The 16958-nt window shown below is 37.1% G+C and overlaps 1 protein-coding gene across 3 annotated transcripts in view; it reads left to right on the forward strand.

Annotated features, from left to right (window-relative positions):
• KLHDC1 (kelch domain containing 1) overlaps nucleotides 1-16727 on the forward strand; it is a 51016-nt gene extending 34289 nt beyond the window's left edge. For all 3 annotated transcript variants that reach the window (XM_027065668.2, XM_027065669.2, XM_027065670.2), the window contains exons 9-13: nucleotides 1252-1364; nucleotides 2784-2856; nucleotides 8111-8195; nucleotides 10295-10347; nucleotides 16308-16727. In XM_027065668.2, the coding sequence (XP_026921469.2) occupies nucleotides 1252-1364; nucleotides 2784-2856; nucleotides 8111-8195; nucleotides 10295-10347; nucleotides 16308-16494 (511 nt within the window). In that variant the 3' untranslated portion in view covers nucleotides 16495-16727. The remainder of the gene's footprint in view (nucleotides 1-1251; nucleotides 1365-2783; nucleotides 2857-8110; nucleotides 8196-10294; nucleotides 10348-16307) is intronic.
• Nucleotides 16728-16958: the final 231 nt, after the last annotated feature.

A 16958-nucleotide genomic window follows, 5' to 3' on the forward strand; every position in this document is an offset into this window, starting at 1 on the left:
ATAGAAAAAAATAATAATAAAAATAAAAATATTTTTGTTGGGGTGCCTGGGTGGTCAGTCAGTTAGCGTCTGACTTCAGCTCAGGTCATGATCTCACAGTTCATGAGTTTGAGCCCCACGTCAGGCTCTGTGCTGATAGCTTAGAGCCTGGATCCTATTTCAGATTCTGTGTCTTCCTCTCTCTCTGCCCTTCCCCTGCCCACCTCTGTCTTTCTCTTTCTCAAAAATAAACATTAAAAAAATTTTTTTAAATATATACATATTTTTAAAAAAAATTTAATATTTATTATTGAGAGACAGAGAGAGACAGAGCACGAGCATGGGAGGGGCAGAGAAAGAGGGAGACACAGACTCCGAAGCAAGCTCCAGGCTCTGAGCTGTCAGCACAGAGCCCAATGGGGGGCTCGAACCCACAAACCACGAGATCATGACCTGAGCTGAAGTCAGTCACTTAACCGAGTGAGCAACCCAGGTACCCCTAAAAAAAATGTGGTTGTTGAATGTTTTGTAACCAAAACGATTCTTATAATCAATACAAAAAATAAAAATATTTCCATTTTAGAAAAAAATATCTTCCACAAATGGCCCATATTATTCTGGAACATTCCAGAATGCTGAAGAATGATGCCTTCTTACCTCCTGAATTATGAGTTAAACTTTTGTACTTATGTTTGTAATTTTCTAAGAATAGGACAGTATTTTTAAAAAATCTTCAGAGGTTTGTCCTGGATCTGGAATGGCTCGCATGCTTTTATTTTGAAGCTAGAATAACTAGCATTTTAAGGCAAAGAAACTTTGGGAAATCGTACAGCAAGTAAACCAGAGTAAAAGGAACAACAACAAAATCCCATAATATCCTCAAGGAAATCAGCTGAAAATATAAAACTAAACATGGGCCAACAGTAAAAAGTTACAGACATGAAAATGGTTATGTTGAAAAACTGGGGAAGTTATATTGATTAAACAAGAATGATGTTGAGTATGCGTTGTGAATTAACTAGGACTTTTTAATTTTCAGTCTGTGTTCTGTAACCAGGTGGAATAGACACTAAGTGGAAAGATTATTTAAATTCATCTAAGAATTTAAGAATATTTTTAAAATCTAAATGCAGGTGGAGTTCATAAAATCAGCTGTTGTAAAAGTAGTGAAGGCAGTTTTTTCCCCTTTAATCTGAGATGATCAAAAACCTTTTTATTTTGACTTTTTATTTGACTAACCTAGATTTTTCTACTTTTTTTCCCTTGCCACAGGATTCCTGTTAATGGAGAAACCCCCAAACATCGGTCATGGCATACTTTAACACCAATAGCTGATGATAAACTTTTTCTATTTGGTGGACTAAGTGCAGACAATATTCCATTAAGTAAGTCAACTAAAGTGTAGCCTACAATTATTATCTCATTCTTTTTTCTTAATTGTATTTGATATTTAAGGTGTCTCTTTTTCAGATTTTCTGGTTTACCTTTATCCCCAACTGTATGATTGCATTAAGAATTAGAAAACCCTTTGCTTTAGTATCTTTGGCTCTCCATGTTCTCCTGTTTCCTAGATACATAGAAAAGAAAGGGTAGTTGAACCTAGATGAATTAAAGCCCCTTTCAACTATAATATTCTGTGATTCTGTGCCTTCCTGATTTTTGATCCCAGTACAGTGTAGGCTGGAATGAGGATTAGAACAGTCTTCCCCAGAAGGCTCTGGAAATATAAGGTGGGAAGGCAGTTGCTTCTCTTTCTGTTCCAGAACTGTAAAGAAAGTGCTTAGCCAGAATTTTTAAACTCCTGTCACTGCTGATCCCAATAGCTATGGTTTTGTAATGCAGGTTTTTTTTTTCCAGCAGTAAAACTGTGGCATCAGGAAAGACAAATGACTAAGTATCCACTTCCTAGTTTGACATAGTTGATGTTTCATGTTTTCTTAACCCAGAAGTTTTCCATGGCTAGGAGTGTTTTCATAAGAAACCTTATATGCCATTAAACTCATTTATATAATTCCATATGGGATCTGGAAACACGTATTTATTTTTCAACAAAAATGCATCAAGCATCAGCTTTGCATCCAGCAGTCTGCTGGACAACAGACAAACTCCAGAGGCTGGTTAGAGAAACAGGGATTTCTAGCAGGGGATGTTAGTTATTGCAGATTATTATGCTTCTTCAATCTGAAGGTTCATAATTAAAAGAGATTTGGAATCTAATAACTAACATCTATTTTTTCATTGGGGGTTGTTTAATAGAACATCTTTTTGAGCTCTACTGTTTCTAATTCCTATTTGCTGATTTTGGTCATTGACCTGTGGAAAATTCTATGTCCTAACTCTTAGTGCAGTCAGTTTCCTCCTGTATAGATTTAGTGTAACATACTGGTATTACATGATACTTAGAAGTTATTTTAATCTTGTTGACTATGATAATGGCATTGTGATTATGTATGTGATAATGCCGTTGTCATTCTGGAAAAATATGTCTCCTTTTAAAAGCTATGTTTAGTGAAGTATATATGGGGAAAATGACAGGAGATCTAGGATTTGGTTTAGAATAACTGAGCCACAAGAGTAACAAAAAAGAGAGAAATGGAGAACATGTAGCAAAATCTTGATAGTTGTTGAACCTGAGATATGTGAGGGGTCATTATCATGTTCACTCTACCTCTCTATATCTTTGAAAATTTTTGTGAGAAAATATGCATACACACAAAAGATAGTTGCATAAATATAGCATGATAAATTTGGGGGGAAATGTACAAAGACCTAATCTTAATTTCTTAACTGTCATAATATTGCAGGTGATGGTTGGATTTATAATGTCATAACAAATTGTTGGAAACAACTTACACACTTACCTAAAACAAGACCCAGGTAAATATAGAACTTAAAGAATAGTAAAATAGTTAAGAATTAATCAAGTATTAAATATAGCACTGATTTTATAGTGTTTGCCTTTAAAATTGTAAATCAAGAAAGATATCTTTCAAATAAGCTTGATGTTACCCAAATAATTTAATAATCATTTCAAATTATATCTGATTGTTAAAAATGGTCTATTCTGTTTTCATCCATATTTGCATATTTGAAAATGTTACTCTTTTAGGTAACTGTATAATCTTGCCTCATAAATACGAAAAGCCTAAGAAATTGGAAGTATCATATAATGTTAATATTTTTAATAAGTAGACAAGAATGGATTTGGCTTTAGTAGTTATTTGGTTTTGGAAGAGGTTTATTGCAATTTAATGAGAAAATAAGTTTCATGTTAATAAAATAGATGGCAGATATTTATTTTTATTAACTGATATATTCACTTATATGAATTTTTAAAAAAGAAACATGTTAGTTATTTGTGACATATTATAGAGAAAAAAATGTAGAAACAGCATATTATTATTAGACTACAGTTGATCCTTGAACAACACGAGTTTGAACTGCATGGGTCCACTTATTATATGGATTTTTAAAATAAATACAATACTATAAATATATTTTCCATACAATTTTCTTTTTTTCCCATATGATTTTCTCTCTTTTTTTTTTTTTTCTAAGAGAGAGAGGGAGAGGGAGAGGGAGAGGTGCGTGGGGAGGGATAGAAGTTGAGAGAGAGACTCTCAATCAGGCTCCATGCTCAGCAGGGAGCCTGACGCTGGGCTCAGTCACACAACTGTGAGATCATGACCTGAGCTGAAATCAAGAGTCAGATGCTAAGCTGACTGAGCCACCCAGGTGCCCCATCCCATATGATTTTCTTAATTACATTTTCTTTTTTGTAATTTGAGTGTAGTCGACACATGATGTTACATTAGTTTCAGTGTACAACATAGTGATTTGGCAAGTGTATATATTGTGTTACGCTCACCACAAGAATAGCTACTGTCTGTCACCATACAATGCTACTACAGTGCCATTGACTATATTCCCTATGCTGTACCTCTTATTCCCATGAGTTATTCATCTATTACTGGAAGCCTATATCTCCCACTTCTCTTCACCCATTTTTGAAAAATATTTATTTATTTATTTTGAGAGAGAGAGAGAGAGAGTGGGGAAGGGGCAGAGAGAGAGGAAGAGAGAATCCTAAGCAGGCTCCATGCTGTCAGCACAGAGCCTGATGCAGGGCTTGATCCCACAAACCCATGAGATCCCGACCTGAGCTGAAATCAAAAGTCAGAGGCTGAACCAACTGAGCCATCCAGGCACCCCATCCCTTCACCCATTTTCCCCAACCCTCCATTCTCTTTTCCTCTGTCAGTCATCAGTTGGTTCTCTGTATTCATAGGTCTGATTTTGGTTTTTATTAGTTTGTTTATTCATTTGTTTTGTTTTGTTAAGTAACATTTTCTTTAGCTTACTTATTGTGAAAATACAGTGTATAAAGCATATAACATACAAAATATGTATTAATTGACTATGTTATTTGTAAGGCTTCTGGTCAACAGTAGGCTATTAGTGGTTAAGTTTTCAGGATCCAAAAGTTACATGCAGATTTTCAGCTCCATGGGGTATCAGTGCCCCAAACCTCGTGTTGTTCAAGGGTAAACTGTACAGAGAAAACAACATTAGTATTGTAATTCTTTTTTTTCCCTAATTTGAGTGAGTAGTATAAAAGATATATTCATAGGAAATTGATAGAACATTTATAATCATTATAGTTAGTAATAGATTTTACTGTTTTCATGCCATGTATTTAAGGATTTTTTTGCTGCAGATTATGTATACTAGTGTGAAGTCAACTTAATGACATGCATTTCAGCAGTTTAATAAGTGACAATGAAGTAACTTACTTGAGAAACAAGCCTGAAAAAAATTGTATATATTTCAATGTGTACATCTATATTAATATGCACAAAAAATTTAGAGTTTATCATAATTACATAAGTGATTCTTATATTTTCATGTGTAGAAATTCATTGTAATGTATTATTTTAGCAATTTGGATCTTTTGAAATGTATTTTTTAACTTAAAGAGTTTTATATTAAGATATGGGAGCCCAGAGTTCTAGTCCTTGCTCAGCTACTACCTAGCTTTTTGGCTTTGGGAAAGTTACTTAAAGAAACTGAGCATTAATTTCTTCATCCCATGAAATGAGGAAGCTGGACTAGAGACATTCTTAGTTCTCTTACAGTTGTTTGATTGCACTAATATTGGGCCAAAGTTGTATTAAGAATATGTTTAATTTTTAAATTGCTCCTATTTTATAATTCTATCCTTAATAAGTAATTAGAGCAACACAACTATTATCAATAATATATTAGTTAGAACTGAGCTATGTAAAGACATTTCTTTGAATTCAGCTGATGTGTCATGTAAATAATATGCTTTATTAGAATGTTTAGGTGATAAGTTTAGAACAGCTGTGAGAGGACATAAACTATCAGTCTGTAGACAAAACATCAGGTTGCAAGCTAGATGTCACCAAAATCAAGGCAGGAAAGGCTTTCCAGTGTTCTTCGATGATGAAGTCCAGGCCAGAGTTTCCCTAAGGCAGATAAGACAGAGGCAGATCTATCTTCAGGTATGAGGTGAGGAGGATACAGTTTAGTGTAAGGAGAACATATATATGTGGATGTATACTAATTTTTATGAGTGAGAGTTTACTTAACATCTGAATACGTTTTGTGCAAACTGTTCCAAGTTATACTTTAAAATGTGAATGGCCCAATTCTCCTCTTGTAATTCTATGCAGGATTTCTCAACCTCGGCACCATTGACATTTTGGACCAAATTATTCTTTGTCATTAGTCCTTTGCAGTGTAAGATGTCTAGCAGCATTTTTGGCCTTTACCCACTAGATGCCAATAGTATTCCCCCACCCACCCACCCACCTGAGTTGTGACAGTCAAAAACATTGCAGATATTATCAAATGTCCCATGGGGGCAAAAATCACCCTTGGTTGAGAACCACTGTTCCACAGTGTACCACCGTCTCCTCCAGGTCTCACTGTGGTTAGAGCAACGCTTGAGTGAAAGGCCAAGTACAAAGCCGTATCTAATTGCCTGTGTCAGTGGCTGTCAACAAGGACCCCTTTTTAAATGTGTCTGTGAAAGAAGTCCAATAAAGTATTGGCTTATAGAGCCTTAGGTACTTACTGTTGGGTCCCATGACTGTTGCCAAGGTTATACATGGCCTTCTCTCCTGGAAATTAAGCATTCCTTATATTCCATTTCCTTTATCCAGTCCCCATCCCCGACCCCACAATATAATCTGGGTGTTGATGAAGATTTATGTCAATTTATATTCTAACATATAAGTTGGAGAATTGGGCAGAGTGTTTCCTAAATAAAATCTCTTATGGCTCAGTTCTATCCTGGGTCCCGAGTGCAACTGTCCTTGAATGTGTGAGTGATTGTGTGAGGAAAGTATTTGATTTAACAAATTGTGCATAACCCTACTGTTTGCACTTGCTAAAGTTAAGTGAAAAGTATTAATGTACTAAAAATAAGTTATGTGGTAATAAGGGGTAATATGTAATTGTTTGGGATGTCTTTTGCTGCAGCAATTTGGTCTATTAAGAAAAGTCATCAAAATTCTCTAAGAGTCAAAGCGATGACTTTGTAAATTTCTTGATTTAGCTTCTAAAATTGAGAAATTTATGTGTACTTTTTTTCCTGAGAGTTAGAGCTCCCAGAAATCTTGAATTTTACAAAACTTAAGATTATTCTTTGTAAATACTGTGAAATTGGAGATGACTATGAGCTATCAGACCATTTCAAAAAGAACATTAGATGCTCTACTCTTATGAAATAACTTGTTTATTTAATAATTGAATATGTAATGCTGGTTTTTGTATTTGCTTTTGTTAATCAAGAGTTTTGGAGCACCTTCTGTGTGCAGAACACAGTGTTTAGGTATTTTTAAAGAGAAGCATAAAATTAGATTACCCAGGTTCCAGCGGTGTGCTGGTAAAGGGTTAACAGCTGCTCTCCAGGAAAAGTAAAACCAAAAAGCCCAGCTTTGTAGCATTTTCTGGTTTCCATCATGGCCAGTTTCAAGCTACCAGCATGATGGCACTGAACATGGATTGGAAGAGGGATAGGCACAGTTGGTTTCAACTAGCTGCTAAGCCACTTCCAGCACACCACTGCCAAGATTTGACCTAAGGACCTCATGTGTGTACCTTTAGAAGACCCACACATCAAAGAATTAAAGGAGTGTATAGGGCAGTTTATCTTCAAATATAAGTCAGAAGATTATAAAATGTGTACATAAATGCTGAAAGGTGCTGACCAGAGAAGGTAACAGCCAGTTAGTTTGGGTATTTGGAACACTTCCTGGGGATATTGAGCCTGTGTTTAAGGCACTGCAAGAATGATTTATCATCCTAAGCATAAGAAATGGGGTGAGCAAAAGCCTAGAGATAGATAAACTTTTCTCTTAGGGGATGAAAATAAATGAACTTGGATGAAGTAGAGGGTTCACTGCAGGGGGGGAGGGGCCAATAATTAAAACTTGTGGGAAAAAAATAGCTATTGGTTATGAATATTAGGCTAAGAAAAATGGCACAGATGCTTCCTGATCAGGACATGTCCATGGTTAAAAACATTTGAAAAATGTTAGTAATCAGCTAAATGTAGCTGAGAGAGATTAGAGACAGAAAAATGAAGAACATGTTATGGTATTTTGTACTCAGAGTGATAAGTAGTATGACAGTCTAAATGTGAAGGGAATGCCAAGTTGGGTTTGTCAGATGATGGGAACAGAGAACAGGAAAGAAAAGTAAAAAATGATGAAAACAGTAACATGGCAGAGAGTCCTAAGAAAATTAGGGAAAGTGTCCATTTAGCAACAGGATGATCAGTTCCTTTCTAACTAATTTATTTCAGTGAGAATATCTATGAGATAAAGAGGCTAGAAAAAGGTTGGTGGGGGGTATAACAGAAAAGAATTATTGGGTGGGGGGTCATTTTAATTGACATGATTTAATGAGGATCTAATCTTTTAGTGATTCTCGAGGAATATTCAAAATCTAACCTCTTTTAGGATATGCCAAAGTTCAAGTTCAGTCCTGCCCATTTTGAAATAGATTAAATGTGAAAGTGTGCAATTTAAAATTGATTTATATGTAATATATGGTTTCGTTCTTCATAGTATTTTACTCTCCTTATAATTTTCAACTATAGGTTATGGCATACAGCCTGTTTGGGGAAAGAAAATGAAATAATGGTATTTGGTGGGAGCAAAGATGATTTACTTTCCTTGGATACAGTAAGAAAATTTCCTATCTAAATATTTCCTCTGAGTAGTTTTGTTATTTAAACTAAATGGCTATTTAACAAGATTGTTGATGTTCCCACATTGCAAAATATGGAAGAACATGAAATGTTACTCTGTGGTATGACTAATCTTCAGAATGAGTGGCTTTTGTGCAGCATTTAAGGATATTTTGAGTCTACAAATCAAAATAGGTCTATGAACCTCATTAGCCAAGTTAGTTTTTATTTTTATTTTTTTATTTTTTAAAAATTTTTAATGTTTATTTATTTTTGAGAGACAGAGGAAGACAGAGTACAAGCAGGGGAGAGGCAGAGAGAAAGACAGAATCTGAAGCAGGCTCAGCACAGAGTCCGACACGTATTTTTTTAATTAAAAAAATTTTTTTAATGTTAATTTATTTTTGAAGGAGGGAGAGACAGTGTGTGAATGGGGGAGGGTCAGAGAAAGAGAGAGAGAGAGAGGGAGACACAGAATCTGAAGCAGGGTCCAGGCTCTGAGCTGTCAGCACAGAGCCTGATGCAGGGCTCGAACCCATGAACTGTGAGATAGTGACCTGAGCCGAAGTTGGACGCTTAACAGACTGAGCCACCCATGCACCCCTTTGTTTTTTAAAAAAATTTTTTAATGTTAATTTATTTCTGAAGGAGAGAGAGAATCTCATTGGTCAAATTATTAAGAAGACCTTTTAAAGGATGACTCTGCCCTTTCTCTTTGAGTCTCACCATAGTATGGATGTTTATAATTTTATCGAATTAAAAGATTTGTAAGGTATAGTTGATATTTTATAAGAATGTATATAACGTATACGTAAACTAAGTAGAGTAATAAGTACCCATGAAATTTACTACCTCCCTCGGTAACTAGAACATCAATGCTAGCTTCTCCCGTCAAGAGGAAACTAGTTTGAAATTTTTAAGTGTATTTTCTCTCTACTTTATGTGTCTTTTGCCACTGCTTCACTCATTTTAATTTTAAGATTAAAGCATTGTCATTTTAAAATCTGATAAAACTAAGGCCAAAGAAATAAATGAATAGCATTTGGAGAGTATTGTTCTTTCACTCCTAGCACCTCGGGAAGTTCAGAGCGAGGTGGCCATGCTCATACTGTGCTGTGTTGGGACAGGAGTTGGGCATTGGTTGCTCTGGTTTATATAGGACATTTGGGAATCGAGGGACTTGGAGCCATCAGGGAGAGTGTGCTCCGGCCAGAATCAGCCAAGTTGGTGCCAGCTCTCTGGTGGATATCTCTTCAGACGAGTTCTCTCTGGAGCTGCACCTGCCCAGTGGCAAACCCTGAAATGAGCTGGTTTCTCTCCAGGGGGGTTGGCTGAGTTTGCAGTTTTGGGGCCTCCAATTTGAACGTTATGTATATTGGAAGTTTTAGAACTTTTTGGCTAAGAATTCAGTGCTTCAACAAAAGATCAAAACCACGACTTGGCATTTAATTAAAAAATAAGCCTTGTGGTTTGTCTTCTTTTTCTTGGCACTAGAAATCGGTAGGATACAGAGTTTATCATTAAAACAGGAATTCTGATTAAAATCATCATAAATTATGGAATTCTAAAGACTTATTTGAAAGGATTAGGGACATTTTCTGCCGACTCTTCCACATTACTTTCAGATGAAAGAATCATTATTCAAAAAATCTTCTGGATCTGAGATTTCCAGATGGGACCCTTTGCGAAAGAGAGACAAGAGAAAGAGATCTTAAAATAAGAGTCATTTGGAAGAGAAAAGTTCTGCTTAAAAAACAAAACTTGAAAACCACTACTTTTCTCATTTTGAACTCACTGTTCTAAGAGAAAAACATGTTTCTGAGTTTTAAATTTGCAGTTGTATAGGTTGTGGTTAGGTAGAAATTTGGTCGCTGAAAAAAGGTAGCAATGTACCCAAAGTTTGTGTGGATAGCAGGTGTTTATATGTATATGTATGGTGTGTGTGTGTGTGTGTGTGTGTGTGTGAGTAAATAGCTAGAGGGAGATTTTTTTGCTGCTTTACGTAATCTCTGTTACATTTACAAAAAGAAAATATTTATTAATGCAATTTTATTATTTTGAACACCTTTATAATTCTTTTTTTATGTTGATTAGGGCCACTGTAATGATTTACTGATTTTTCAAACACAGCCCTATTCACTACTCAGGTAAGTATTTTAATTATATATACATATTTATAACGCTATTAATATAGGATAATTTCTTTCGTCTTCCTTTTTGGGAAGCATTATAATTTTTCAGGTAGATTAGGATTTGAACTTAATAAAATATTTACATCTTCCGAAAAGTATAGTCAAATTTGTAATAGTGAACCATACACCAATGTGATTTTTAAAAATTAAAATATGCAGTATAATCATTTTTATTTTGTGCATAAAATTGCATTTAGTTCATATAGAAGTATTAAACACACTGTATTTCCTTGATTTAAGTCTGAAGTTTTTCATATTTTAACTCTTAGGAAATCAGTGTGTCCAATAATAGACACACATACATATATATGCATTTACTTAAGTAGAATTTCTTTTTTAACACCAAATCTGTTAAGTTGATGGTGTGACGTGGTGTCTTAATTCACACACGCTTGCTTGCTTATTTATTTATTTAAATTTATTTTGAGAGAGAAAGAGAGTATGTGAGCTGTGGGAGGGGCAGAGAGAGAGGGAGAGAGAGAGAGAATCCACACTCAGAGCAGAGCCTGACTCGAGGTTTGAACCCGTGAATTGTGGTATCATGACCTGAGCCAAAATCAAGGGTTGAATCCTTAACTGACTGAGCCACCCAGGCACCCCTCGAATATTCTTGCTTTAATTTTTTTTTTAATGTTTGTATTTATTTTTGAGACAGAGAGAGACAGAACATGAGCAGGGTTGAGGCAGACACAGAATCCAAAGCAGGCTCCAGGCTCTGAGCTGTCAGCACAGAGCCTGACGCGGGGCTTGAACTCAAAGACTGTGAGATCATGACCTGAGCTGAAGTCGGATGCTTAACCGACTGAGCCACCCAGGCGCCCCTATTCTTGCTTTAAAAGGAGTATATACGAGGGATAGTTGGAAGATTGGGGAAGAAGCCCCTGTCTCTGTCTGAGAGTCAGGAGGAAGGTTCTGAGCGAAGTAGAAGTGGCCCAGTGAACAAGTGTGGTGTTTTATGCAGGAGGAATAACACGGGTGAAGGCACATGAGAGAGACATATGTGTTGTATGTCAAGGAGTAGGCTGTAACTTGGACTACTTCAAAACCATTGGACCAGCTCAAACTGGACCATCCTAATATCTTTCATAACTGCTCCTTCTCTTATTTCAGTGGTTCCTTCTGTTACTGCACATTAGAATCTCATAGGGAACCTCAAAAAGTATTGATGCCTGTGTTCCATGCCCACATGTTATGATTTAATTGATCTGGGGTGTGGCCTGAACTTAGGAATTGTTGAAAGACCCCAGGATAATTCTAATGTGCAGGCAGAGTTTGGAAGTTGCTGATGTAATGATTATACTGCCTTGTATTGTTACTTACCTTTTACTGTGAACAGAACTACTTTCCCAAAGTAGATTGCAAGTTCCTTATATACAAGGATCAAAAAATACAGTATTGGAGTGCCTACCATGGGCAGGCACTGTGCTATAAAATGAAAAGTCATGATCTTTCCCTTGAATTGCTAATAATACAAAAGGTAGGGTTTCAACAACTATAAAAGAAAAATATTGTTGCTTTAAGAGTAACATATACGAAGTTAATGAGACTCGTGGAAGAGAAGGCCCTCGGTCCATGTGGTTAAGATGGTGAAGGTTAGGGGAGTCTTTGTGTAAGAGGGAGGGTTCGAGACAATTTGCTACGAACAAGCAGTGCATGGGGGTTAGTACAAGATATGCGAGTGCAGTATGTTCTGGAAACTGAATTCCTGAATATTCCTGAGACAAACATATGAGGTAGGGAGTTGGACAAGAAATCAGCAACCATATATCATCCAGAGCCTTGTGTTTCATGAAGATAAGTTTACATTATCTAGTAGATCAAGAAGCATTGACTAATTTGGAGCAGAGGAATGAGATGTTAATATTACAAATTAGATGTTATACATACAAAAATAGATGTTAATTGACTATGTCATCTGTAAGGTTTCCTATCAACAGTAGGCTATTAGCAATTAAATTTGGGGAGAGTCAAAAGTTATATGTGGACTTTCTACTGCATGGGACCTTGCTACCCCAACCCTCTCACTGTTGAAACTATATTTATTTATACGCTGAGGAGAAGAACCAGCTGTTGGAAACACAAGAAAATGGGGCGCCTGGGTGGCTCAGTAGGTTTAACCTCTGACTCTTGACTTTGGCTCAGGTCATGATCTCAGAGTTGGTGAGTTCAAGCCCCGTACTGAGATCTGCGCTCACAGCACTGAGCCTGCTTGGGATTCCTACTCCCCTCTCTCTGCTCCTCCCTAGCTTGCTGTCTATCTCTCTCAAAATAAATAAAAATAAACTTAGAAAAAAAAACACAAGAAAATGAAGGAAAAATTGGTGCAGCGGGGTCTCGAGGAGGTGGGTTTTAGTGAAAAGGTAATTGAATTAGTCGTTGAGTAGAGCAAAAATACTTTTTAAATAATGAAGAAAGTAGGGATGTAGAGGCAGATGAATTTGTTGGCTGGGGGGCAAAGCACTGAGAAAGCGTAGTTGGTAGCAAGTGGCTTTGAGAAGATACCGACTGGGGCTGTATAACACAGCACTGCAGAACACTCAGGGGGCTCAGCTGAGACCTCGGAGAATTGAAGGGATGGGCTCTGTCTGCAGAAGCTCGTTTTCTCCAGCCGCACTGAGCAGGTGGCTGCTGCAGAAAGGAGCTGGCTGACTGAATTCTCCCATGGTTGGAGTTTAGCCAGGGTGATGTAACAGAGGGACAGCAGAGACGGGGATGAAAGTTTCTGGCAAGAGAATGAAGTGCAGATGGGCCGGGCTGGGAAGGAAAGGAAGCTGAGAACAGAGGGGACTTACTGTCTGGAGAACTGGGAAGAGTGAAGGGAGTGCGCATAGGAAAAGGATGTAAGGCTTCTGGTCCCTCCTAGAGGAGAATCTGGAAGTGGAAGGTTTTAGAGGCAGAACTGTCCTGAGTGAGGTTATAAAGACTGAAAAGAGTTTTCCACACAAAGTTCTCAACAACAGGGGCGGGGGGTTGGGGGGGGGGGAGGGTGCACCACCTGCAGGTGAAATGACAGCAGCCTGGAGCGACAACAAATACTCGAGTAGCTCCTGGACTGTGTTAACGGAGACACAGAAGAAGCGGCACTCTTTTCTCAAGAAGACTGCAGGCTACGCACTTTTCTTAGATTTCAGTTAAAGCAAGGGCAGGAAGTCAGAGGAAGCGGAGGTGTTTGCGGACACAGCTGGTGTTCTAAAAAGCACAGAGTTTGGAAGGAAAGATAAACAATGATGGGGAAGGTAGACCAGCATAGAAATGAGAGAAAGGCACAGCACAGACTGGATGGGCTTGTGTTTGGGGCTGGGACTGAGTGTGACTATCAGTCAGGCTTCTTGGTGTCACCCTTTGCCCCTAGCACAGTGCTTCTGCGAATGCGTACACACCCTTTCACACCCTTTTCATGCTGGGCTCATTTTGATGCATCAGAACTTGAATTAAAAACAAAAACCAAAAAACCCGTTGACTATAGCAGGAACTTAGTGGTATTCTTGCGTTGAGGTGTATTCACCACAACCAGTGGCCCACATTGTAGCCAGAGCAATCTTTTTATTTTAAATTATTTAATAATAAAGGATTCCTTTTATTTTAAATTATTTTAAATTCTACTTAAATTTTAAATTTAAGTCAGAAGGCGTTTGGCACCTACTGTGTTGAGGCAGTGGAAACAAATAGGAATTTGCCGCAGAGGCTCCTCATCTCAAGATACTTGTCTGATCTAATGTATTTGTGGATCATGCTCATCGTACATTTGGATACCTATATAGGTTTAAGATGAAATACCACTGGTGCTTATTCTGATAAAAAAATAAGATGTATTTACCAAGAAAACTCACACAGTATGAAAGGTATATGGTAAAAAAAAAATCACCTTTGAGCCATCGTCCACAATGATCTTTGTTAAGAGTTTGCTGTTTATCCTTCCACACTTTAAAATGAAAACTGTTGTGGTTTTAACCATGCTAAGAGGCCATTGGAACCTTGAGAGCAGTATACATATGCATGTGTATGCTCACGTGTGCATGTGTGTCTAAAGGGTCAAAGTATGCATCCTGTTTATAATCTGCTTTTGAGACTCGCACTGTGGGTATCTGTCATGTAAACATATAATCATTCAGTGATTTATGGACCTATATTTATGTTCGTAATGGCTGTCCAGTGTTCTGTTTCATAGAAGTACAATTTCTTTACTAGTGTATTGATATTTATTTAGGATATCTCAATTGGGGGCTATTATTAGAAATTTTGTGTTGTCATATTCCTGTATATGCTTTTGGAAAACTTGCATGTCTCCTCAGGAGAAACTCCTAGAAGGGCTGTTGGTGGATCAAGGCACGTGCACATTTTATACTGTGATGATCACGCAGTGGCTCCCACTGCCTTAGGCAAACCGCACATTCCTTACTGTGGTGTTCAGGGCCTCCACCTGTCTCTCTACCTCATTTCCCGCCATGTCCCGCTCTCGCCATTCTCTAGCTATATTTGAACCACTCAGTTCCAGTTTCTGGAATAAATGTTATATCTCATTTCTAGGGCTTTGCAGGTGTGTGTCCTCTATCATGAATAATTTGTTGAGACTCTCAAGGTCTCGGCTTGGACATCCCATCTGGAAGGTTTCCCTGGCTTGCTGTGGTTGTCTTCGCTATTCTCCCTGTCTCGTTCCCCTAGAACCCTGTACCTGTCAAGGCCATTTCATGTTATCCCAGTCTCAACATTGTTTATCCTCACTAAATCGTAATCTGCCTGAAAGCCGAAATAGGGTTTTTCTCAGTATTGGATTTCCTGCTCCTAAATAAGCTCCTAAATAGTGCACATGAATAAATATTTGTTGAATCAGTGAATGAATAGCAATGACAGAGTCCATCTCCTCATCTGACTTGTCCCTTCTCCCTGGTGGAAGGGACACAGGAGCTATTGTGTTAACAGAGCCGCAGAGTTAAACTTATATCAAGTGTAAGATTTGTGTCATTCACCTGCACATCTCCCATGTCTGTGTACAGCGTTTTCACTCTCCTTGCTTAGAGTTTTCACAGAGAGAAAAGTCTTCCTGAAAGTATGGAAGATATAAATATCTAAATCCTTGTAAAAATGACAACTGAGGTTAAGTACAGCAGAATCAAGTGAATTTATTTTTAAAACTTTTAAAAAAGATTTGCTTCCCTGTTTGATTTAAAGCTTATCAGTTGGAATAGATGCTTTTTTGATAGCTCATCAAGTTTCTTTCGGTTTTAAAATGCAACACCTTCTTCAAAGTAACAAGATAAAAAGGGAGTTGGAATCCTTCCAAATAGGAAGGATTCTACGAGGTAGTGGAATCAGAGGGGAAAAATGACCACCCAGACTCCCAGGACTGGAGAACCTCAGGTGGGCTCTCATTGGCTCTTTCTGCATTGCTGTTCCATTCCTCTCTTCAGACCTGCTCTCTCGGGGTCAGTGTCAGTCACTAAGTCACATGTGCCAGTGAAGTGAGTTACAGTTGGGGGGGGGGGGGGACCAGGTCACTTGGCGTAAAAATGGATGTTAGATGCTTCATCTTGGGGCAATGGAAGAAAAAGACAGTTCTCAGAGAAGAGTAAGTGGTTATTGGACTAGGAGGATAAATGAAAAATGATCTGCTACAGACTAACATGCTTTGAAATTAAATCTGAATCTTTTCTGTTTAAATAACATTATGCATGGTGCATAGTAAGTTGAAATTTCTGTTTCCATGGGCTTTTGGTCAGATTGGCCTTGAGGCTATAAAAATATACAATTATTGTGGTGCTCTGGGAAGAACATGTATCCTATCATGTTCCAAACAATACAGAGGAAATATGTTATCATGTAACAATTTTATAATAATTTTTTTAAGAATACTTACCTATAAATATTTTATAAGTTCAGATTCAAAAACTAATAATTCTTTAATATTTTATTTACAGGTCATGCCTAGACTGCATTGGTAAAAATGCTATAGTTTTAGAAAGTCAGATATCTTTATTACCTCCTAAACTTCTGCAACAAGTGCTCAAAAAAATAACATTCTGGACTGCAGCTAATCACCGAGAAGAACAAAGAATCCAAAAAGAAGAAACTGAAAATAAGTATCAGTGGATCAGTAGCAATTAAGTTGTCAATACTCTGTATATTTAATATGTGTACACATTTTAATCAGACTGTATATTTACACCCCCCCCCAAAATTGGAGGATTTAGAAGATAAAATTTGAAACAAAAATGCTATGTCCTGGTGATTATAGGCCATGGAATATATGGGAATAAGATGTTAATGGAAGATTATATTTTATATTTGTAAACTAATTTCCTAATTAGCTGCAGGAAGAAATATACTTTCTGAAAGTACGTACAATTGTAAGAGATTTTAACTCACTGTGTACTCTTTACTGAAAAGTTTATATGAATTTGAGGAGAATGAGAAATTAGCCCAAGGACTTAAGAAATCCCCCAACATAATAGATAAAAATACTATACATCAACTTTCAGAAAGAATGGATTTTCTCAAGCCACTTAAACATTATCTAAAGTTTCTCATTAAGTAACCCAGTAATTTAAAAACTTCTCCTTCAATAACTG

The sequence above is a fragment of the Acinonyx jubatus genome, chromosome B3 (genome assembly GCF_027475565.1).
Source record: "Acinonyx jubatus isolate Ajub_Pintada_27869175 chromosome B3, VMU_Ajub_asm_v1.0, whole genome shotgun sequence".
Classification (NCBI taxonomy): Eukaryota; Metazoa; Chordata; class Mammalia; order Carnivora; family Felidae; genus Acinonyx; species Acinonyx jubatus.